Below are 23,631 nucleotides of genomic sequence, written 5' to 3'. Positions count from 1 at the left end.
TTGTGTCAAATTGGCAATAAAAACATACCAGCACAAGAGTAGTCATTATCATCAAAACTGAGACACTGACACCAGAACAGTCTCTGAATTTGCTAGAATAGAATGTATGTAATAGAGTGGGAGGAAATTCTAGCTTTATCATAACTGGCTGGAAAAAATCAGTTTGAAGTTTGGCAAAGCAGTACATGTCTGTAATCCCAGACCTCAGGAGAAAGAAACAGGAGGTGCAACATGCTCTAGGGAACTATCCCAAAAGCTAATGACTGTCTACAGGATATGTTCTTCTAGTTGGGCTGCCTTGTCTAGCTTCAGTGGCAGAAGACGCAGCTAGCCCCACAAAGACTTGATGTGCCAGGATGGGGGAATACTCAGGGGGCTCCCATCCACTCAAATGAAAAAGGGAGGGGCGTGGAGGGAGGATGGGGGGAACAGGGAGGGGGCAGTGAGTGGGATGTAAAGTGAGTAAGTTAAAAAAATAAAATAAAAGCAAAACGCCAAGCAAACCAACATTCTCAAGTCTGTCAAAGGAAAAAAATGTTTTGAACTAAATAACAATTATGTATATTATTTTAATGACTCCCCTCTTTGGGCAAATTGCTAACATAATTCGTTGGGGGCCACTAGAGACCATTTGTACACTCTGTCCAAATACAGGAGTTGTGTGGGTCGTAAACTCAAAGATGACTGATGTTTAAGTCCTTAAAGTAGAAAGCCTGAGTCACTCTCAGGCCTCAAAGGAAAGTGATGTATTTTATGTTTAACCAGATGTGGAGCAAAGATTTTCAGAATGTCCAGGTGGGACAGTGGACTTATCCACTCTACCTTTTATAGTATGCCAAATTTAAGAAACATTTGTGAATATTCACTTGGAAGCAAAATCTATTATAAACTGCCTTGGATTTTAGTTTTTAATCTAACATTTTTTCCCTGCTGATTGACATCAGTGCCTTTGATCTCGTGGGCATTGTCCAAAGTGAATCCATCACATGGTGAGTGCAGTTGAGAACCTCTCCCTGCTTAGTATTTTTCCACAAGCTTCCTTTCAGTGGCCTATGGTTATTTCCTTTCCACTCTGAAGTCCTTCCAAATCTGATACTGGGGCAAGGTATTTTTATTTCCTCACTGTATGAATATTTGAAGTAAAATAAGCCATTAAAAAAGTTATTTACTGAGCACCCTTCATAGAAGAATGTAAAGTAGAAACAGCAGCAATAACATTCAGGGGCAAAATGCAGAACAAAGGGCACAGCAAGGTGCAAGGAGGCAAGGGATTAACCCTAACCGCAAGCCTCCCACTGTTGGTCCCTTTCTAGAAATCTCTACATAATTGAAGTATTATGGATTAGAACAAATAGAACAGAGAAAGCTCTCTGCTCCTAGGTCACTTGCCGTTTCCATCTGTAACTGAATGTTTAACTGTGGTGTCACTTACAGTACCAGAATAGAAATAGCCTCCCACTGTGGACGGCACTCTGGTCATAATTTGAACTTTCTGCCAGCTGTGTCTTTGTGAGTGGCAGGACTCAATGTGCTTTCTTTGGTTGGTTGGCTTGGTGTGTGGGACTCTACAAATATAACATATTAAACTTGTTAAAGTTGACCACCCAGAGTGAAGTAAACTATTCTTGCTATTTCTCCATTTCTGTAGTGCAGTTTTCAGTTGATTTCCTGGGTTATACTGTTTGAAAACAATACTGAATTAAAATGGTACATGGGAGTCACCCCCAGAAGTTGTTAGCAGGCAGCCCATGAAACCAACGCGGTCAGTGTATATCAGCATGGCTGAAAGTATCAGTTGCTCTGGTCTAGCATTTTCTTGTTAAGGAATCAATATGAAACTATGTATCCTTGTTCCCTCTACCTACACACTGGATTCAGTGTGTCACATGGAATCTTGCTATGACCTTAAATTCAAATTATGGGTTTCTCCCTTTAAGTTCTTCTTTGCAGGCTTCAGATTTTGTTGGTGGTGACTTTTGCACCATTATTATTTAGTTCAGTCACATATCTTGATTTTCATTAATATTCTGAGTTGTATTTCCTACTGCATGGATTGATAGAAACAAACTCCCCTTTGCTACTTGGATCTGTTACCTGTGTATTTATGTGTGCGCACAGGTGTGTGTGTACACATGTGCATGTGTGTAGAACACCTACATGTAAAAATGGGTACATATAAACAATTAAAACACATGTAGCTATAAGATATAATTAGTAAAATATATGTAAAAGTGTACATCTAGGCATAGATGGCCTTCTCTGTCTTCTGAGTGCAGCATGAGTGTTGGAAGAACAGAAAGTGGTGTGCACTCGTAATATACCACCTTCTCTTTGTGCAGCTGCTAGGTGATTTTCTGGGGGGAACTGAGGGTCTGTGGTAGAGGATTTGTTCCAGCTCTGACAGAGCTTTCCAGGTCTTCGCTTTTCTGGAGAACCCTGTCAGTGTAGTTTAGAGGTGGATACTTTAGATATCACAACTCAAACTCAGAATTCAAAGACTCTTTTAAATATTAGGGGAAAGAACAACAAACAGCTAGTAACAAATTAGAACAGTCTGAGACCATTTATGGACTAGGTTTTATAATCTATTATAAGATTAATAGTAAGTGTGACATTTCTTTTTCCATTGCAAATTTCAACCTCATGATCAGTTTGAAATGGCAGCTGAAGTTACATTCTTGGCATTTCTTCAGTATGTCAGATAAGAAAGTGTGTGTTTGGGGGTGAGGGGAGTCTCTTTAAAACTCTGGAAACTGTTGGCATGTTAGTGAAAATGTAGTCACAACTATCCAGGGAGCTGAGGCCAGAGATACCCTGAGACCCAACAGTTCTGAGCAACATAAAGAGACCCTATCTCAATCAACAACAACAAAATAAACAAATCTCCATATATGTCTGAAGCAGGGCAGTTGAGCTGATTCTAACTCCTCCCTAGGAAGCTGTTTTTTACTGGGGTTTCATAAGGGCAGAGCAACTGGCTCAACTCAAAAGAGCTCTGCAGGATTTCTCAAATCACTCCTGGTCTTGAACTGGTACAGAAGTCTCTCTGCTGTCACCCTACTCCAGTGTCCTGATGGCACTGTGGCAGCTAAGTAAGTTGAGGTCTCTCTGTTTTTCACATCTCTCTAACTTCAAGAGCACTTGGGTCCTGCCTGTTATAATGTGGACTGTGTCTCTGAGACCTAAAATAATGCTGAGCCAAAAGAGGTACATCATAATATTTTTATATTAAAATCAGTGATCTTGAACATTAGCTGACCATCAGTGTCACCCACAGAGATGAAAACACATGCATCTTTAAGATTGACCCTCAAAGGTTCCAATTTGGTAGGTCAGCAATGATGCTCTTAAAGTTGGTTTCACATGGATGAGTCATTAAAGACTTTTGACGACAAGGCAAACTAAGCTTTCTATAGCTTCCAAAGCTGAGGATATTTTGAAGGTTCTATGTTTTATGTTTTCATCTCATATTCCTTGTGACTGTTGAAGAGAGAAGAATAAATGAAAGATGAAATTGCACTGACCCCAGAAATTTCTAGGGCAGATCCAAACTTTCTTTCTTTTCTTTTTTTTTCCCCAAAACTATCCAGTTATTAGCTGGAGAATTCAAACACAGTAACTAGAAAATAAATTTGGAAGTTTTATATACATTTTAGGTACAAAAAGGGATCAATAAAAATTATTTTTAAATTGATTTTTTTATTAAACTAATGAAATTTACTTAAAAATATACAACTCAGTATTAACATTTTTAAGTCATCAAAATAATTTATAGTAGTTAAATGCCTCTTAAATATACATGATATCTTCTGAAGCTAAGACTAATACACACTCAACCAGTTTTAAAAATCTATTTGGAACATTAAACATGATAGAAGTAGAAAAAAGCGGCTGGAGGAACCTGTGTTGTCGCATCGGTGAGGATGGCCCTGGAGACGGTACCGAAGGACCTGCGGCATCTGCGGGCTTGTTTGCTGTGCTCGTTAGTCAAGACTATAGACCAGTTTGAATATGATGGGTGTGACAATTGCGATGCATACCTACAAATGAAGGGCAACAGAGAGATGGTTTATGACTGCACCAGCTCTTCATTTGATGGAATCAATGCGATGATGAGTCCAGAGGACAGCTGGGTCTCCAAGTGGCAGCGAGTCAGTAACTTTAAGCCAGGTGTATATGCTGTGTCCGTCACTGGTCGCCTGCCCCAAGGAATCGTGCGGGAGCTGAAAAGTCGAGGAGTGGCCTACAAATCCAGAGACACAGCAATAAAGACCTAGCTAGGTGCAGGCCATAGCATCTTGTTCTTCACTTCTGTACTTGTTTTCTTGTGGAACTAAACCGGTGGGACCCCAAAGACTCCCCGCCCTCCATCTCCGAATCAGCAGACTCCTCGAAAGCAGCACATCGGCCTTAAGTCATCTCACTTTCTCTGCCCACTGGTGAAGTGGGAGTGTCTGGGCGGATTCTCAGAGGCTGTGTCAACAGAGGAAGATGCTGATTTCCCACCTGTGTTCAGGGTTTTGCCTTTGTCTATGGGCAGGACTTTGGTTCAAATACCAATAAAGCGAGCCTTTGGAACATTAAAAAAAAAAAAAAAAAAAAAAAAAGAAGTAGAAAAAAATCTCTTATGAAGTTCTGTATGAAAGAAAATTTTGACAAGATCCTGATTAGACAGAAACCATTCCATCTCCAAGGGAAAATACAGTGTAAATGGGTAATGTTCCTTGTGTTTCTATCTTGTGGAAAAGTTTGATGAGAAGTGGTATTAGGTCTTCTGTGAAGGTTGTATAGAATTCTCCACTAAACCCATCGGGTCCTGGATTTTTTTTTTTTTTTTTTTTTTTTGGTTGGGAGACTATGAATGACTGCTTCTATTTCTTTAGGGACTAAGGGACTGTTTAGATGGATTATCTGATATGTTTTAAATTTGGCACCTAGTGTCTGCCTAGAAAATTGTCCATTTCATCCAGATTTTCGAATTTTATTGAGTATAAGCTTTTGTAGTAGGATCTGATGATTTTTTGAATTTCCTCAGTTTCTGTTGTTGTGGCTCCCTTTTCATTTCTGATTTTATTAAATTGGACACTGTCTCTGTGCCCTCTGGTTAGTCTGGCTAAGGGTTTATCTATCTTGTTGATTTTCTCGAAGAACCAGCTTCTGGTTTGGTTGATTCTTTGTATAGTTCTTTTTGTTTCTAATTAGTTGATTTCATTCCTGAGTTTAATTATTTCCTGCTGTCTACTCCTCTTGGATATATTTACTTCTTTTTGTTCTAGAGCTTTCAGGTGTGCTGTCAAGCTGCTAGTGTAAGCTCTATCCAGTTTCTTTTAGAAACTGGCAGTTAGAGCTATGAGTTTTCCTCTTAGCACTGCTTTTATTCTGTCCCATAAGTTTTGGTATGATGTGTCTTCATTTTCATTAAATTCTAAAAAGTCTTTAATTTCTTTGTTTATTTCTTCCTTGACCAAGTTATCATTAAGTAGAGTGTTGTTCAGCTTCCATGTGTTTGAGTGCTTTCTTTTGTTTTTGTTGGTATTGAAGACCATCCTTAGTCCATGGTGATCTGATAGGATGCATGGAATTACTTCAGGGTTTTGTTTTTTTTTTTTTTTTTTTAATCTGTTGAGGCCTGTTTTGTGACTAATTATATGGTCCATTTTGGAGAAGATAACATAAGATGTTGAGAAGAAGGTATATTCTTTTGCTTTAGGATGATATGTTCTACACATATCTTTTAGATCTATTTGGTTCATAACTTGTGTTAGTTTCACTGTGTATCTGTTTGGTTTCTGTTTCCATGATCTGTCCATTGCTGAGAGTAGGGTGGTAAAGTTTCCCATTATTATTGTGTGGGTATGATGTGAGCTTTGAGCTTTAGTAAAGTTTCTTTTATGAAGAAACTTTTTTTAAGGGTGCCCTTGCATAGATGTTCAGAATTAAGAGTTCATCTTAGTAGATTTTTCCTTTGACCAGTGTTTGTGTGACTGTCTTCTTTTGGTTTTGTTGAAAGATTACTTTCTTGCTTTTTCTAGGGCTTTGTTTTCCTCCTTGTGTTGGAGTTTTCCATTTATTATTCCATTTATTATCCTTTCTAGGGCTGGATTTGTAGAAAAATATTGTGTAAATTTGGTTTTGTCATGGAATATCTTGTTTTCTTCATCTATGGCAATTGAGAGTTTTGCTGGGTATAAAAGCCTGGGCTGATGTTTGTGTTCTCTTAGGGTCTATATGACATCTGCCCAGGCTCTTCTAGCTTTTGTAGTCTCAGGTAAGAATTCTGATGTAATTTTGAGAATTCTACCATTATATGTTACTTGACCCTTTTCCATTACTGCTTTTAAAAATCGGTCTTTGTTTTGTGCATTTGGTGTTTTATGTGCATATGGTATATTATGTGAGGGGAGGAGTTTCTTTTCTGGTCCAGTCTATTTTGAGTTCTGTATGCTTCTTGTATGTTCATGGGTATTTCTTTTTTTTTTTTTTTTTTTTTTTTACTGTTTTTTTTCCATTTTTTATTAGGTATTTAGCTCCTTTACATTTCCAATACTATACCAAAAGTCCCCCATACCCACCCAACCCCACTCCCCTACCCACCCACTCCCCCTTTTTGGCCCTGGCGCTCCCCTGTACTGGGGCATATAAAGTTTGCTTGTCCAATGGGCCTCTCTTTTCAGTGATGGCCGACTAGGCCATCTTTTGATACATATGCAGCTAGAGTCAAGAGCTCCGGGGTACTGGTTAGTTCATAATGTTGTTCCACCTATAGGGTTGCAGATCCCTTTAGCTCCTTGGGTACTTTCTCTAGCTCCTCCATTGGGAGCCCTGTGATCCATCCATTAGCTGACTGTGAGCATCCACTTCTGTGTTTGCTAGGCCCTGGCATAGTCTCACAAGAGACAGCTACATTTGGGTCCTTTTGATAAAATCTTGCTAGTATATGCAATGGTGTCAGCGTTTGGATGCTGATTATGGGGTGGATCCCTGGATATGGCAGTCTCTACATGGTCCATCCTTTCATCTCAGCTCCAAACTTTGTCTTTGTAACTCCTTCCATGGGTGTTTTGTTCCCAATTCTAAGGAGGGGCATAGTGTCCACACTTCAGTCTTCATTCTTCTTGAGTTTCATGTGTTTAGCAAATTGTATCTTATATCTTGGGTATCCTAGGTTTGGGGCTAATATCCACTTATCAGTGAGTACATATTGTGTGAGTTTCTTTGTGAATGTGTTACCTCACTCAGGATGATGCCCTCCAGGTCCATCCATTTGGCTAGGAATTTCATAAATTCATTCTTTTTAATAGCTGAGTAGTACTCCATTGTGTAGATGTACCACATTTTCTGTATCCATTCCTCTGTTGAGGGGCATCTAGGTTCTTTCCAGCTTCTGGCTATTATAAATAAGGCTGCTATGAACATAGTGGAGCATGTGTCCTTCTTACCAGTTGGGGCATCTTCTGGATATATGCCCAGGAGAGGTATTGCTGGATCCTCCGGTAGTACTATGTCCAGTTTTCTGAGGAACCGCCAGACTGATTTCCAGAGTGGTTGTACAAGCCTGCACTCCCACCAACAATGGAGGAGTGTTCCTCTTTCTCCACATCCACGCCAGCATCTGCTGTCACCTGAATTTTTGATCTTAGCCATTCTGACTGGTGTGAGGTGGAATCTCAGGGTTGTTTTGATTTGCATTTCCCTGATGATTAAGGATGTTGAACATTTTTTCAGGTGCTTCTCTGCCATTCGGTATTCCTCAGGTGAGAATTCTTTGTTCAGTTCTGAGCCCCATTTTTTAATGGGGTTATTTGATTTTCTGAAGTCCACCTTCTTGAGTTCTTTATATATATTGGATATTAGTCCCCTATCTGATTTAGGATAGGTAAAGATCCTTTCCCAATCTGTTGGTGGTCTTTTTGTCTCATTGACAGTGTCTTTTGCCTTGCAGAAACTTTGGAGTTTCATTAGGTCCCATTTGTCAATTCTCGATCTTACAGCACAAGCCATTGCTGTTCTGTTCAGGAATTTTTCCCCTGTGCCCATATCTTCAAGGCTTTTCCCCACTTTCTCCTCTATAAGTTTCAGTGTCTCTGGTTTTATGTGAAGTTCCTTGATCCACTTAGATTTGACCTTAGTACAAGGAGATAAGTATGGATCAATTCACATTCTTCTACACGATAACAACCAGTTGTGCCAGCACCAATTGTTGAAAATGCTGTCTTTCTTCCACTGGATGGTTTTAGCTCCCTTGTCGAAGATCAAGTGACCATAGGTGTGTGGGTTCATTTCTGGGTCTTCAATTCTATTCCATTGGTCTACTTGTCTGTCTCTATACCAGTACCATGCAGTTTTTATCACAATTGCTCTGTAGTAAAGCTTTAAGTCTGGCATGGTGATTCCACCAGAAGTTCTTTTATCCTTGAGAAAATTTTTTGCTATCCTAGGTTTTTTGTTATTCCAGACAAATTTGCAAATTGCTCCTTCCAATTCGTTGAAGAATTGATTTGGAATTTTGATGGGGATTGCATTGAATCTGTAGATTGCTTTTGGCAAGATAGCCATTTTTACAATGTTGATCCTGCCAATCCATGAGCATGGGAGATCTTTCCATCTTCTGAGATCTTCTTTAATGTCTTTCTTCAGAGATTTGAAGTTTTTATCATACAGATCTTTCACTTAGTTAGAGTCACGCCAAGATATTTTATATTATTTGTGACTATTGAGAAGGGTGTTGTTTCCCTAATTTCTTTCTCAGCCTGTTTATTCTTTGTATAGAGAAAGGCCATTGACTTGGTTGAGTTTATTTTATATCCAGCTACTTCACCGAAGCTGTTTATCAGGTTTAGGAGTTCTCTGGTAGAATTTTTAGGGTCACTTATATATACTATCATATCATCTGCAAAAAGTGATATTTTGACTTCCTCTTTTCCAATTTGTATCCCCTTGATCTCCTTTTGTTGTCGAATTGCTCTGGCTAATACTTCAAGTACTATGTTGAAAAGGTAGGGAGAAAGTGGGTAGCCTTGTCTAGTCCCTGATTTTAGTGGGATTGCTTCCAGCTTCTCTCCATTTACTTTGATGTTGGCTACTGGTTTGCTGTAGATTGCTTTTATCATGTTTAGGTATGGGCCTTGAATTCCTGATCTTTCCTAAACTTTTATCATGAATGGGTGTTGGATCTTGTCAAATGCTTTTTCTGCATCTAATGAGATGATCATGTGGTTTTTGTCTTTGAGTTTGTTTATATAATGGATTACATTGATGGATTTTCGTATATTAAACCATCCCTGCATCCCTGGAATAAAACCTACTTGGTCAGGATGGATGATTGCTTTAATGTGTTCTTGGATTCGGTTAGCGAGAATTTTATTGAGGATTTTTGCATCGATATTCATAAGAGAAATTGGTCTGAAGTTCTCTATCTTTGTTGGGTCTTTCTGTGGTTTAGGTATCAGAGTAATAGTGGCTACATAAAATGAGTTGGGTAGAGTACCTTCTACTTCTATTTTGTGAAATAGTTTGTGCAGAACTGGAATTAGATCTTCTTTGAAGGTCTGATAGAACTCTGCACTAAACCCGTCTGGTCCTGGGCTTTTTTTGGCTGGGAGACTATTGATAACTGCTTCTATTTCTTTAGGTGATATGGAACTGTTTAGATGGTCAACTTGATCCTGATTCAACTTTGGTACCTGGTATCTGTCCAGAAATTTGTCCATTTCGTCCAGGTTTTCCAGTTTTGTTGAGTATAGCCTTTTGTAGAAGGATCTGATGGTGTTTTGGATTTCTTCAGGATCTGTTGTTATGTCTCCCTTTTCATTTCTGATTTTGTTAATTAGGATTTTGTCCCTGTGCCCTTTAGTGAGTCTAGCTAAGGGTTTATCTATCTTGTTGATTTTCTCAAAGAACCAACTCCTCGTTTGGTTAATTCTTTGAATAGTTCTTCTTGTTTCCACTTGGTTGATTTCACCCCTGAGTTTGATTATTTCCTGCCGTCTACTCCTCTTGGGTGAATTTGCTTCCTTTTTTTCTAGGGCTTTTAGATGTGTTGTCAAGCTGCTAGTATTTGCTCTCTCCCGTTTCTTCTTGGAGGCACTCAGAGCTATGAGTTTCCCTCTTAGAAATGCTTTCATTGTGTCTCATAGGTTTGGGTACGTTGTGGCTTCGTTTTCATTAAACTCTAAAAAGTCTTTAATTTCTTTCTTTATTCCTTCCTTGACCAAGGTATCATTGAGAAGAGTGTTATTCAGTTTCCATGTGAATGTTGGCTTTCCATTATTTATGTTGTTATTGAAGATCAGTCTTAGGCCATGGTGGTCTGATAGGATACATGGGACAATTTCAATATTTTTGTATCTGTTAAGGCCTGTTTTGTGACCAATTATATGGTCAATTTTGGAGAAGGTCCCGTGAGGTGCTGAGAAGAAGGTATATCCTTTTGTTTTAGGATAAAATGTTCTGTAGATATCTGTCAGGTCCATTTGTTTCATAACTTCTGTTAGTTTCACTGTGTCCCTGTTTAGTTTCTGTTTCCACGATCTGTCCATTGAAGAAAGTGGTGTGTTGAAGTCTCCCACTATTATTGTGTGAGGTGCAATGTGTGCTTTCAGCTTTACTAAAGTGTCTTTAATGAATGTGGCTGCCCTTGCATTTGGTGCGTAGATATTCAGAATTGAGAGTTCCTCTTGGAGGATTTTACCTTTGATGAGTATGAAGTGTCCCTCCTTGTCTTTTTTGATAACTTTGAGTTGGAAGTCGATTTTATCCGATATTAAAATGGCTACTCCAGCTTGTTTATTCAGTCCATTTGCTTGGAAAATTGTTTTCCAGCCTTTCACTCTGAGGTAGTGTCTGTCCTTTTCCCTGAGATGGGTTTCCTGTAAGCAGCAGAATGTTGGGTCCTGTTTGTGTAGCCAGTTTGTTAGTCTATGTCTTTTTATTGGGGAATTGAGTCCATTGTTATTAAGAGATATTAAGGAAAAGTAATTGTTGCTTCCTTTTATTTTTGTTGTTAGAGTTGGCATTCTGTTCTTGTGGCTGTCTTCTTTTTGGTTTGTTGAGTGATTACTTTCTTGCTTGTTCTAGGGCGTGATTTCCGTCCTTGTATTGCTTCTTTTCTGTTATTATCCTTTGAAGGGCTGGATTCGTGGAAAGATAATGTGTGAATTTGGTTTTGTCGTGGAATACTTTGGTTTCTCCATCTATGGTAATTGAGAGTTTGGCCGGGTATAGTAGCCTGGGCTGGCATTTGTGTTCTCTTAGTGTCTGTATAACATCTGTCCAGGCTCTTCTGGCTTTCATAGTCTCTGGTGAAAAGTCTGGTGTAATTCTGATAGGCCTTCCTTTATATGTTACTTGACCTTTCTCCCTTACTGCTTTTAATATTCTATCTTTATTTAGTGCATTTGTTGTTCTGATTATTATGTGTCGGGAGGAATTTCTTTTCTGGTCCAGTCTATTTGGAGTTCTGTAGGCTTCTTGTATGTTCATGGGCATCTCTTTCTTTATGTTTGGGAAGTTTTCTTCTATTATTTTGTTGAAGATATTAGCTGGCCCTTTAAGTTGAAAATCTTCATTCTCATCAATTCCTATTATCCGTAGGTTTGGTCTTCTCATTGTGTCCTGGATTACCTGGATGTTTTGATTAGGATCCTTTTGCATTTTGTATTTTCTTTGACTGTTGTGTCGATGTTCTCTATGGAATCTTCTGCACCTGAGATTCTCTCTTCCATTTCTTGTATTCTGTTGCTGATGCTCGCATCTATAGTTCCAGATCTCTTTCCTAGGGTTTCTATCTCCAGCGTTGCCTCGCTTTGGGTTTTCTTTATCGTTTCTACTTCCCCTTTTAGTTCTAGTATGGTTTTGTTCATTTCCATCACCTGTTTGGATGTGTTTTCCTGTTTTTCTTTAAGGACTTCTACCTGTTTGGTTGTGTTTTCCTGCTTTTCTTTAAGGGCCTGTAACTCTTTGGCAGTGCTCTCCTGTAATTCTTTAAGTGACTTATGAAAGTCCTTCTTGATGTCCTCTATCATCATCATGAGAAATGTTTTTAAATCTGTGTCTAGATTTTCGGTTGTGTTGGGGTGCCCAGGACTAGGTGGGGTGGGAGTGCTGCGTTCTGATGATGGTGAGTGGTCTTGATTTCTGTTAGTAGGATTCTTACGTTTGCCTTTCGCCATCTGGTAATCTCTGAAGCTAGCTGTTATAATTGTCACTGTTAAGAGCTTGTTCTTCAGGTGACTCTGTTAGCCTCTATAAGCAGACCTGGAGGGTAGCACTCTCCTTAGTTTCAGTGGGCAGAGTATTCTCTGCAGGCAAGCTCTCTTCTTGCAGGGAAGGTACCCAGATATCTGGTGTTCGAACCAGACTCCTGACAGAAGTTGTGTTCCACTCACTAGAGGTCTTAGGATCCCCTGTGGAATCCTGTGTGGGCCCTTGCGGGTGTCAGGCGACTCCGCTGGCAAGGTAGCCCGGGGCTCGAGTGGAGCATTAGGGGCTTGTGCCCCAGATCAGGCCCGGGTAGCCTGCTTCCCTATGTACATACAGCAGTCTCAGGTTCCGCGCGATTGGATTGGGGCAGGCGCTGTGTTCCACTCACCAGAGGTCTTAGGATCCCGTGGGGAGTCCTGTGTGGGCCCTTGCGGGTGTTGGGCACGACTCTGCTGGCAAGGTAGCCCGGGGCTCGAGTGGAGCGGAAGGGGCTTGTTTTTTTTTTTTTTTTTTTTTTTTTTTGTTAAAATTTATTTATTTATCATATGTAAGTACACTGTAGCTGTCTTCAGACACCCCAGGAGAGGGCATCAGGTCTCATTACGGATGGTTGTGAGCCACCATGTGGTTGCTGGGATTTGAACTCAGGACCTTTGGAAGAGCAGCCAGTGCTCTTAACCACTGAGCCATCTCTCTAGCCCTAGGTATTTCTTTCTTTATGTTAGGGAAGTTTTCTTCTACAATTTTGTTGAAGATATTTACTGGCCCTTTAAATTGGGAATCTTTGCTTTCTCTTATAACTATTATCCTTAGGTTTGGTGTTCTCATTGTGTCCTGGAGTTCCTGAATGTTTTGGGTGAGGCACTTTTTCTTTGACTGTTGTGTCATATTTTTTTTTATAGTATCTTCTGCACCTGAGATTCTCTCTTCTATCTCTTGTATTTTGTTTGTGGTGCTTGCATCTATGACTCCTGATGTCTTTCCTAGGTTTTCTACCTCCAGTATTGTCTCTCTTTGTGATTTCTTTATTGCTTCTATTTCCATTTTTAGATCCTGGATAATTTTGTTCATTTCCTTCCCCTGTTTGGTTGTGCTTCCTGTAATTCTTTAAAGGATTTTTGTGTTTCCTCTTTAAGGGCTTCTACCTGTTTACCTTTGTTCTCCTGTATTTCTTTAAGGGAGTTATTTATGTCCTTTATCATCATCATGAGAAGTGATTTTAGATCTGGATCTTGCTTTTCTGGTGTGATGGTGTATCCAGGACTCGCTATGGTTGGAAAACTGAGTACTGATGATGCAAACTAACCTTGATTTCTGTTGTTTATGGTCTTACCTTGCCTCCTCCCATCTGGTTATCCCTAGTGCTACCTGCCCTCACTATATCTGACTGGAGTCTGTCCTTCTTGTGATCCTGGTTGTGTCAGAACTTTTCAGAGTCTAGCTGTCTCTTTAATCCTGTGATTTTGAGATTCTCTGGTCCTGAACTCCTGGGAGTCAAGCTGCCCCTGCAACCCTGAGATTCTGGTGTGGCCAAGCTCCTGTGATCCTGTGATCCTGGGCATATTAGAGCTCCTGGGAGTGGAGCATCCTCTGGTTGTTGTGGGACTGGCTGTGGAGTTTGTGCCCAAGGTCTACTCAGGGCACTGGCCTGGACCAGAATTATATCCAAACTTTCAGTTAATGCTTCATTAATATAGGGGATAACTTGTGTTTTATGCAGGAAAAACCTTTGCTGACTGTCTGAACAGTGACCACACCAACAGACATGCTAATGGAGATGGGGGAGCTCAGAGGACCTGTCATTTGCTGTGATAAAACACTATAACCAAGGCTATCTATAAAAAAAAAAGCACTTAATTGGGCTTATGGTTTTTGAGAGTTAGAGTTCATGATAGAACAGCAAAGAAATAGCTGAGAGTTCGCAATTGATGCACATCCTCCAGGCAGAGAGGCCTAACTGGGAATCACACTGGGAATCTTTTAGAACCTCAAAACCAATCCCCAGTGACACACCTCCTAATCATTTCCAAATAGATCTACCTACTGGGGACCAGGTATTCTAATACATGAGTCTATGGGGGCCATTCTCATTCAAACTACCATAGGGCTTTACCTCTAGATGCATAGCTACAGACAATTAACTACTGCTGCAAGGGGGGGGGAGAGAGAGAGAGAGAGAGAGAGAGAGAGAGAGAGAGAGAGAGAGAATGAATGTCTTCCCTGTGATGAGCCCACTAATTAGTTATCCAATACCAAATGCTCATCCCTGAAATTGTATATACATATAAGCAACACTAAATGGATTCAGCCAGTTGCATATTTGTGTGTGTGTGTGTGTGTGTGTGTATACATATCAAAGAAAAATAGGCCATGAATTTGAGATGGAATGTGGGTGGATGTGTAAGGAATAGGAAGGAGGAGAGGAAGGGGTTTATGTAATTATATTTCAGTTTTTAAAAAGCTGTGAACCCCCAAAAGGTTTGGCATATTCCTTACCAATAAAGAAAATGCAAATAATTATTATCTGGACTTATTTCTCCATGTAAAATTGATAATCATCTATTGCTTTCACGTATTGTGTGTTTGTATGTGTATTGTATACATGTATGCATGTATGGTTCAGGAAGGTTGCTTGTGCATGTTAGTATAGATACTAAAGGTGCTAGAGGACAGCATGTGTGTGTGTGTGTGTGTGTGTGTGTGTGTGTGTGTGTAGAGAGAGAGAGAGAGAGAGAGAGAGAGAGAGAGAGAGAGAGAGAAAGAGAGATGCCTTTCTCTATCATTTTTGAGTCAGATTCTCTCACTGGACTTGGAACTCACTACTTTGGCTAGACTGTGACCAGCAAACCCCTGGGATCTAAACCAGTACAAACCCTTTACCCATGGAGACTCTTGCCATCTCAACCATAGACTAATTACTTCTAGGAAATATACAGCCTAATGAATGAAAATTGAGTTATATTTTCTGTTGGCTTATATAAAGTACATGATATTTCCTGGAAAGTGGATGGAACTGAAAATCATCCAACTATGCAAATATGCGAGATTCAGGAAGATATATTTTTTTAATCTTTGTACAGAATCCTCCCATGTACAGAATCCAGATTTAATACACACATGGGGTATGAAAATAGAAATAAAATGGGAAGCTAGAGGGAGGAAGAGGTCTTAAGGAAGTGATGGAGGAAGAACGGAAGCGGATGTGTCACATTCTTATATGTGGAATGTATGTTAAAATATTTGTTTGCATGAAATCAGGAAGAGGACTCTGTGGAAGAGAAAAGGGACCAATGTGCTGGGACAAGGCATGGTGATGTGGATGAATTAGAGCAAAGTGCAATTGTGTACTTATAGGAAAATGTCAAGGGATTATTTTGTATGCTGACTTTTTAAAAGTTCCTGATACTTAACAACTTGAAATAGGTGCTCGCTTTTACCATAAGATATACTTTAGGATTTATTTGATTCTGTTAAAATATAAAACACATTTGCCTTGAAAGAGAATTCCCCTTTTCCCTGCACTTTTTCATTGGTATCAGACTATTCTTAGGTTCTGCACATCTCTTGTCACCATGGTATCGAAGCAGACTTCGAGCTATGACATGTTGTCAACCTGATTTGACACCTAAGGCACAGAGGTGAGAGTTGGTACGAATCACTCTCAGAACCATTTAGCCAATGAGTAACCAGGTGTAGCCTTCTCATCCCTTCCCCTTAGCATTACAGGTAATGCCACATCCCAAAATGATTAGCAAGAAGAAACAACACCAGAAAAGAAATACGCCTCAAAAATAGCTGACCAGGTCTGAGCTTTCATGAACATGCAGTCTCTCACTGGTGGCAGAAAAAGATGTCCTCAATCTTTTCTGTGCCACAAGGAGCTATGTTTAATTTATAATGTGGAAATGTTTCCTGAAACAGACTCATAATTGTTCCCACTGAAAATTTTAGCCCACCTTCCTCATTCCTTGGTGAGAAAAGAGCTGGGACCTTTTTCTTTAAGTAAGCCTTCTTCACAGAGTCCCCAGCTGCAGCCCTTTTCCATATGAAGATCTTCCTCCGTCCTATCACTTTGGCCTTCCAGGCCTTTTCATTATTTCCTCTATGTGCAGTCCATTCTCCTCCTAATAGTTAATAGGTATAAACCCCACATCTTTTGTGCCAGCCAACTCAACATGGAGCAGGACTGAGTTGAGTTCAGAAATCCAAAAGTATAAGAAATGTCACCCTCCTTCCTTACCCTTCTCCTTTTCCCCCTGCAGCTAATTTTTATTGCTGACTCATTTTCCCACTAGAAAGAACTTCAGGAAATCTTTGCCTCCAAATCAAGAGACATTCCTTTCTTCTTGTCTGCCACATACAAAAGTAAAGACTCTTACAAAGTGTAGATGCAGAACCCTTAAGTGTGAGAATGAGTAAAAGAGTCAAATTCATTTTCCTCTGAGAAGTAGAATATAATAGGTGCTAATCACTGTATAAAATAGAATATAATTCAATATTTCTTATAGTTAGTCCACTTTCTATAAACAAGGTCCCCTTGTCAATGATTGGTCTCAACAAAGTGATCTCCCCATAAGACTGTAACCATTTATGTAGTTGCTTTCTCTGACATGTCAATGCTAAAAGGTCAGATACAGCAGATGGCAAGAACTAAGGAGAGTATGCATGATTAAGAAAATGGTGGTTACAGTCAGAGGGAATGCAAAGAGCAACAAACCCTGGAGATTAGCCGTTGCCCCTTCAGTTCTGAGAATTTGAATAGGCATGTGGGTGCCTACTACCTGAAATAGCAGAGCTTCTGGTATCTCCAGAGGAAGAAATCCAAGACAGGAGGTACAAGATATTCCACACAGCAGGGTAACTGGCTTCACTGATATAGTGTACTTAGGTGGCGCTGGATACTTACCAGTTTCAGATCATATGCACGGGGCAATCTACAGAACAGATTAGCTCTGAAGCCTCTGAGTGATCCCTTGACTCCTGGGGTTAAGATCTTGGGAGATTAATACAATCAAAGCTTTCATAGAAAGGAGGCTTGCATGCTGAACTTCAAGCCAAGACTAGCAGTACACTGGGACTCAACAGTAAACTGGGACTCATCCGAGGTAGGGTCAACAATGCCGAGGCAATGGCACACCAGCTCCCACTAGGCTGTCAAAATCTAAAAACAAAAGGGTGGAAATGTAGGAGGAATGGCGTCTGTTGCCTCTGCATAAACTCCAGTGCTGTGCAGTCACAAAGGCATGTTGATGCCTGCTTGAGGACCTAATTGAGGACTGCTTGAGAGACTAAGGATTGCTGACACAGACAATGCCAGCCAATCAGGTGCCAGGGGCCAGCTTTCTTGTCAGTTCCTCTTGAGGCAGTGGAGGGGGAAGAACTGGAGGGTAAGGCTTTGTCTTATGAGATATTTAGGGTTGCTGTATAATAATAAAAAGTTTACTTATCTAAGTCTAAATTACTTTGCTACTGTAACTGACCTGCCTTCTGTGTTTCTCTGAGGCCAGAAACTGCAGTCTCTGGCAGTAAGTACCTCATCCTAAAACAGCAGTAGATTAAGTAAAGAATTATTTTCTAGAGCCTATTCCCTTTTGTCCAGATGCCTCTTGCTTGTCAGGCTAGGGGGAAGTTTGGAGCAATAAACTTCTTCTTCTTTTTTTTTTTTTTTCTTGGTTTATTCGAGACAGGGTTTCTCTGTATAGCCCTGGCTGTCCTGGAACTCACTCTGTAGACCAGGCTGGCCTCGAACTCAGAAATCCGCCTGCCTCTGCCTCCCAAGTGCTGGGATTAAAGGCATGAGCCACCACCACCCAGCAATATGTAGAATTTGTTTTGTTTTGTTTTGTTTTGTTTTGTTTTGTTTTGTTTTGTTTTGTTTTGTTTTGTTTTGTTTGAGGCAGGGTTTCTCTGTGTAGTCCTGGCTGTCCTGGAACTCATTCTGTAGCCCAGGCTGGCCTCAAACTCAGAGGTCTGCCTGCCTCTGCCTCCCAAGTGCTGGGATTAAAGGCATGAGCCACCACCACCCAGCAATATGTAGAATTTGTTTTGTTTTGTTTTGTTTTGTTTTGTTTTGTTTTGTTTTGTTTTGTTTTGTTTTGTTTTGTTTGAGGCAGGGTTTCTCTGTGTAGTCCTGGCTGTCCTGGAACTCATTCTGTAGCCCAGGCTGGCCTCAAACTCAGAGGTCTGCCTGCCTCTGCCTCCCAAGTGCTAGGATTAAAGGCATGCACCACCACCACCTGGCTAGGAGCAATAAACTTCTATTGAACCAGGAGAATAGAAAAATGCTTGCAGAAGGAAAAACTTTTACATAAGCAAATATGCATAGACACATAAATTCATATAAAAATTCACATACATATTTATACATTTCCATTCAAACCAGTTGGGTCTAGATTGCATGTATTCTCTTAATTACATACTTACAAACACACATGCATCATGCTCATAATTACATACTTATACACACACATCCATACTTGCATATGCATAGGGAGGAAAAGAGCAAGCACCAGTGCAGGAAGAACTCACTCATTCTGGATGAAAAATGAGCTCCAATCTTTATTGCATAGAGAAAGAAGAAGCTTCTACCCTTTTAATGCTAAATGAATTAAACACAAGTTTGTAAGAAGAAAGCTTTGTTCCTTTAGTAAGACTCAGCCTGCCTTGTTATTAAGAAAAGACATGTTCTGTTCCATGGTAAGGAGAAGCCTGACTGCTCCTTCTGCTCTCTGCAGCTTCCTTTTTCCTCTTTCCCTCTGTATTCTTCACATTGCTTTCTTAGTTTTCTGTTACCTTTGGTTTCAGAGTTACTCCACTCTGCATTCTCCTTCCAATCTTGCTCTCTCCTCCTGTTCTGATGTCACAGTAATGTTCTTAGTCTCAATGTCTTTTCTCCCAATGCTCTGCCTTTACTCCTAAGTTCTTCTTGAGTTCAGTTCTGTCTAAAACGTTCTCCTCAGCTCAGTTCCCTGACTCCTTGCCCTCCCTGTTTATACATTTTCTTCAGGCTACATGATCACGTGGTAAAAAGTTCATCACATGTTCACACATAAAATTTCATGTCAAAAATTGAAATAAAAGTTTACAACAGAGAATGTTTATATGCATATCCATTAGAAGTAATTATCGGACATCACCTGTCACAGCTCCACAGGTTCTCTGACAGTGAAAAACCAGAATTAAGTTATTAATGAAGTTTTGTATAGATAAACCCAGTCAATACTTTATCTTCTGTCCTAGCACCTATAGTAAATCATTAGTTCCCTTTTTATGACCTTTGGTTAATTATTTTACAACCTCTTAGAATGTGCTCTAACTAGTAGAAAATCTGGTTACTATCTAGAAGCAATTAACTGGTGAAACATGGATGACTGACAGAGGTCTCATTGCAGTTTTGACTATCAGAAAAGGATCTAATAGCAGTCCCATTATAAAAGAGCTTAATAATCACTGCTATAATTTTAGGAATTCTTATAGGATCACCATTAAGAATTAAGAAGTCATCTATTGGTTTATATAGCATCACTACAAGACAGGACATCTTCAGTGATCTGCTCAAAAGGGTTGGCAAATACCTAGTGATTGTTATATATGTTAAATAATAACAGGACAAAAAGCATATTAATAGCAGGGATCTTTCCTAAAGTGAATTTCTCCTGGGCCTTGCCAATGAAGCAAATCTGTTCCAGAATAAAATCCAAGGCAGACCATCTCAGAACGATCACTTACTAGTTATTAGCTTGTCCTATGGTGGCTCCTGACAATCAGGAACTGCTTTTTAGAAGAGATGCTTTTTTGGGACCAATAGGGCCCTGGTGGAGGATATTAAAGGAGCTTGCAGCAGTGTTCAGACAAGCTTGCTGCTGTGTTTCTCACCTGCTCCAAGAGTCTGTGTCATTGATTCCACTCCAACCCCAAGGACAAGTGGGGTCAGGCAGTGGATGGTCTAGGGCACAGTGAGTACTTAACTAAAGACCATAGCTGTCAATCTCCCAGAACTGATTAGTAGCCAATAGTTCAGCAGAGAGGGCTAAGTCTCTGTGAATCCATTTCTGATCTTGACAGAATATTGATAGGCTTGGTCTTCTGCAGGCTCACAGCAACTTCTAGTTGGACTCCTATGGCATTTCACTGAGAGTAAATTAAAATGAAGACCTCTCAACAGCGTCTGAGACTGCTATTCCTGGCTTTACCTCCATCATGTTTCCAGTGAGGTCCATTACCTTGGATGAGGTCTCCTAGTGGATTCCTGCCTCACTGCCCTTGCTAGGTCCCAGAACTCAGGGAAAGACCAGTGGTTGTTGGCACAGTTAGCAGTTTCTAGGCTCCTCCTCTTTTGATGTGATGCCTTTGTATGGGAGTGCATGCACATTTGTGTGTGTGTGTGTGTGTGTGTGTGTGTGTGTGTGTCTCTCTCTGTGTGTTGTATGTTCATAGCACCCATTCTGTAAAGCTCTGCATTCATTCACTGTGTCAGACTTCCATTGTTGAGTTATGTTTGATGTCAGGGATGGATTTTGCAAGAGCACTTAGACCTTTTCCTGCTTCTATGCATTGGCTGTCGTAAATTCTGAAGAAAGTTTAAGCTTCTCTTTTTAAAAAAGTACTTCAGGATTCAGTCAGTGAAAAATGCACTCAAAATTGACTACAGCTGCATTTACAACAGATTCACTGATGTGTTTTCCTTGAAAAAAAAACCATTTGCAATGCAGAAAGTGTTTTCAGAAAATAGACACACACACACATACACACACACACACACACACACACACACACACACAAAATAGATGTCATTTCTCAATAACTCAACATGCCCTAGCTTTAAAATGCTCCTCAATAGTCATTTACTTCCAGCATGAGTGAAGACTTTATGTCTGGGAGCCCGATCAGGCAGCAGAGTCCAGTGGCAGTAGGAATGTATGTGCACTTAGTTTCTCAAGACAATGTCTTCTCAGCCACCCTATAAAATCTGAGCCCACCTTAACTGACCCTTTGTGGGAGAAAATGACATTTGATTCTGATGTCAAACTTAGAAGTCTCTCTTGCTTAGGCTTCTAGGACACACCCATTTAGGAGGAACTCTGTGTACCTTCTTCGTTTTTTTTTTCTTTTATTTGATGAGTTGAGGATAAGGACTATCATAAATATTCATGATATCAGACAATAAAATATTGTCTTTTATTTTTATTCAGCTATACATTGACTATTTACCAAATACTTTTTATAAATCTTTTGAGATTATAATATAAATTCATTATTTATCTCTTCTCTCTCCTCTCTCATCCCCCTCCCATTTATCCCACCTTCCTATGTATGTGTATATGTACATACACACATATTACATGCATATTCCTAAACACATAAGTATATCCTTTTCATTCTTTATAATGTTACTGGTATGTATATGTTTTCATGGCTCAAATACTTTTTCACACCTCAGGTATACTCCAACTATGAGAGATGATTAAGGCTATGTGTCTATTCTAGCAGAGACTATGAGAAATTCCTGATAATACCCATTAATCATGTTTTAAGTGCTGCGAGGAATAAAGGGTGGGGTGTATGGGAGGAAGCAGTCAGTTCTGAGAAAAAGTCGGTTTGGAAACTATTGGATTATGCTTTAAAGATGAAGTGAAGTTAAACACAAATAAAATTGCAGGAAAGTGTACAAGCTGCTGCAAGGGAGGACAAGGTGTCAGAAAAATGAAGTTGTATGGCTGGCAGTGGGCTCCTGATGGAGAATGTTTGCAGGCACCCAGTGCAGAGACACTCATGGCTCAGATGCTGTTGACAAGACTGCATTTCAATTTACTCTCAGTGAAATGCCATAGGAGGCCCAGTGGGATGCTGCAGAGCATACGGTTACTAGGTGAGATGGGAGGACTGAGGACCCAAGGGTACCAGCTCCACAAAAATCTGTTCATTCTTAATACATATTTATTATAGACAATCTGAAAAATATAAGAAAAACTCACTTAGGGCTTCACCTCCCAATAATATTTCCTGTGAATTTTCTTCTTACAATCTTTTTCTATGCAGAGGAATATACTTGATATAAATATTTTAAATACACATGGTATTTTGAGTTTTGTCTTCTCATTTGTTGCTTTCCTGGATTAGTATATTTTATGACACATGGATTTACTGTCCTCTATCTATGTAATCTATTTGAAGGATTAACGATTCCATATTTACATCCACATCTGTGCTGTTATGAGCTCACATGTTCTTTGAGACCACTGAAAAGTTGAAAGAACAAGTCACTGCTGGAAATGAATGGAAATGATGCCTTTCAAAGGACACTGTCAATAGGACAAAATGACAACCAACAAATTGGGAAAAGATCTTTACCAACCCTACATATGATAGAGGGCTAATATCCAATGTATACAAAGAACTCAAGACATTAGACTCCAGAGAACCACCAAATAAGCCTATTAAAAAATGGGATACAGAGCTAAACAAAGAATTCTCAACTGAAGAATAGCAAACGGCTGAGAAGCAGCTAAAGAAATGTTCAACATCCTTAGTTATCAGGGAAATGCAAATCAAAACACCCCTGAGATTCCATCTCACACCAGTCAGAATGACTAAGATCAACAACTCAGGTGACAGCAGATGCTGGCGAGGATGTGGAGAAAGAGGAACACTTCTTCACTGTTGGTGGGACTGCAAGTACAACCACTCCAGAAATCAATTTGTTGGTTCCTCAGAAAACTAGATATAGTACTCTTGGAGGACCCAGCTATACTACTCCTGGGCATATACTCAGAAGATGCTCCAACATGTAATAAGGACATATGCGCCACTATGTTCATAGCAGCCTTATTTATAATAGCCAGAAGTTGGAAAGACCCATATGTCCCTCAACAGAGGAATAGATACAGAACATGTTGTGCATTTACACAATGGAATACTACTCAGCTAGTAAAAACAATGAATTCATGAAAGTCTTAGGCAAATGGATAGAACTAGAAAATATCATCCTGAGTGAGGTAACCACAATCACAAAAAGAACACACATGGTGTACACTCACTGATAAGTAGGTATTAGCCCAGAAGCTTGGAATACTGAAGATACAATTCACACACCAAATGAAGCTCAAGAAGAAGCAAGAACAAAGTATGGATACTTCAGTCCTTCTTAGAAAGGGGAACAAAATGCCCATGGGAGGAAATACAGAGACAAAGTGTGGAGCAGAAACTGAAGGAAAGACCATCCAGAGACTAGGGATCCATCCCATATACAGTCATCAAACCCAGAGAGTATTATGGCTGCCAACAAGTGCTTGCTGACAGGAGCCTGATATAGCTGTCTCCTGAGTAGCTCTGCCAGTGCCTGCAAATACAGAGGTGGATGCTCACAGCCATCCATTGGACTGAGCACAGGGTCCCCAATGGAGGAGCTGGAGAAAGGATCAAAGGAGCTGA

General features: G+C 40.0%; 2 protein-coding genes across 8 annotated transcripts in view; both read left to right on the top strand.

Moving 5' to 3' along the window:
• The window catches only part of Tpd52l1 (tumor protein D52-like 1), a 113,615-nt gene that overhangs the window by 27,899 nt on the left and 62,085 nt on the right, over positions 1-23,631 (top strand). The gene's annotated exons all lie outside the window — the stretch shown is intronic.
• Supt4b (SPT4B, DSIF elongation factor subunit) lies at positions 3,654-4,363 on the top strand. The gene has a single exon (NM_011509.2). It carries the CDS (start codon positions 3,924-3,926, stop codon positions 4,275-4,277), a length of 354 nt encoding a protein of 117 aa, NP_035639.1. The 5' UTR covers positions 3,654-3,923; the 3' UTR covers positions 4,278-4,363.

The sequence above is a fragment of the Mus musculus genome, chromosome 10, assembly GCF_000001635.26.
Source record: "Mus musculus strain C57BL/6J chromosome 10, GRCm38.p6 C57BL/6J".
Lineage (NCBI taxonomy): Eukaryota > Metazoa > Chordata > Mammalia > Rodentia > Muridae > Mus > Mus musculus.
The sequence above is the reverse complement of the archived record's forward strand: the minus strand, read 5'-3'. Positions and strand labels throughout refer to the sequence as shown.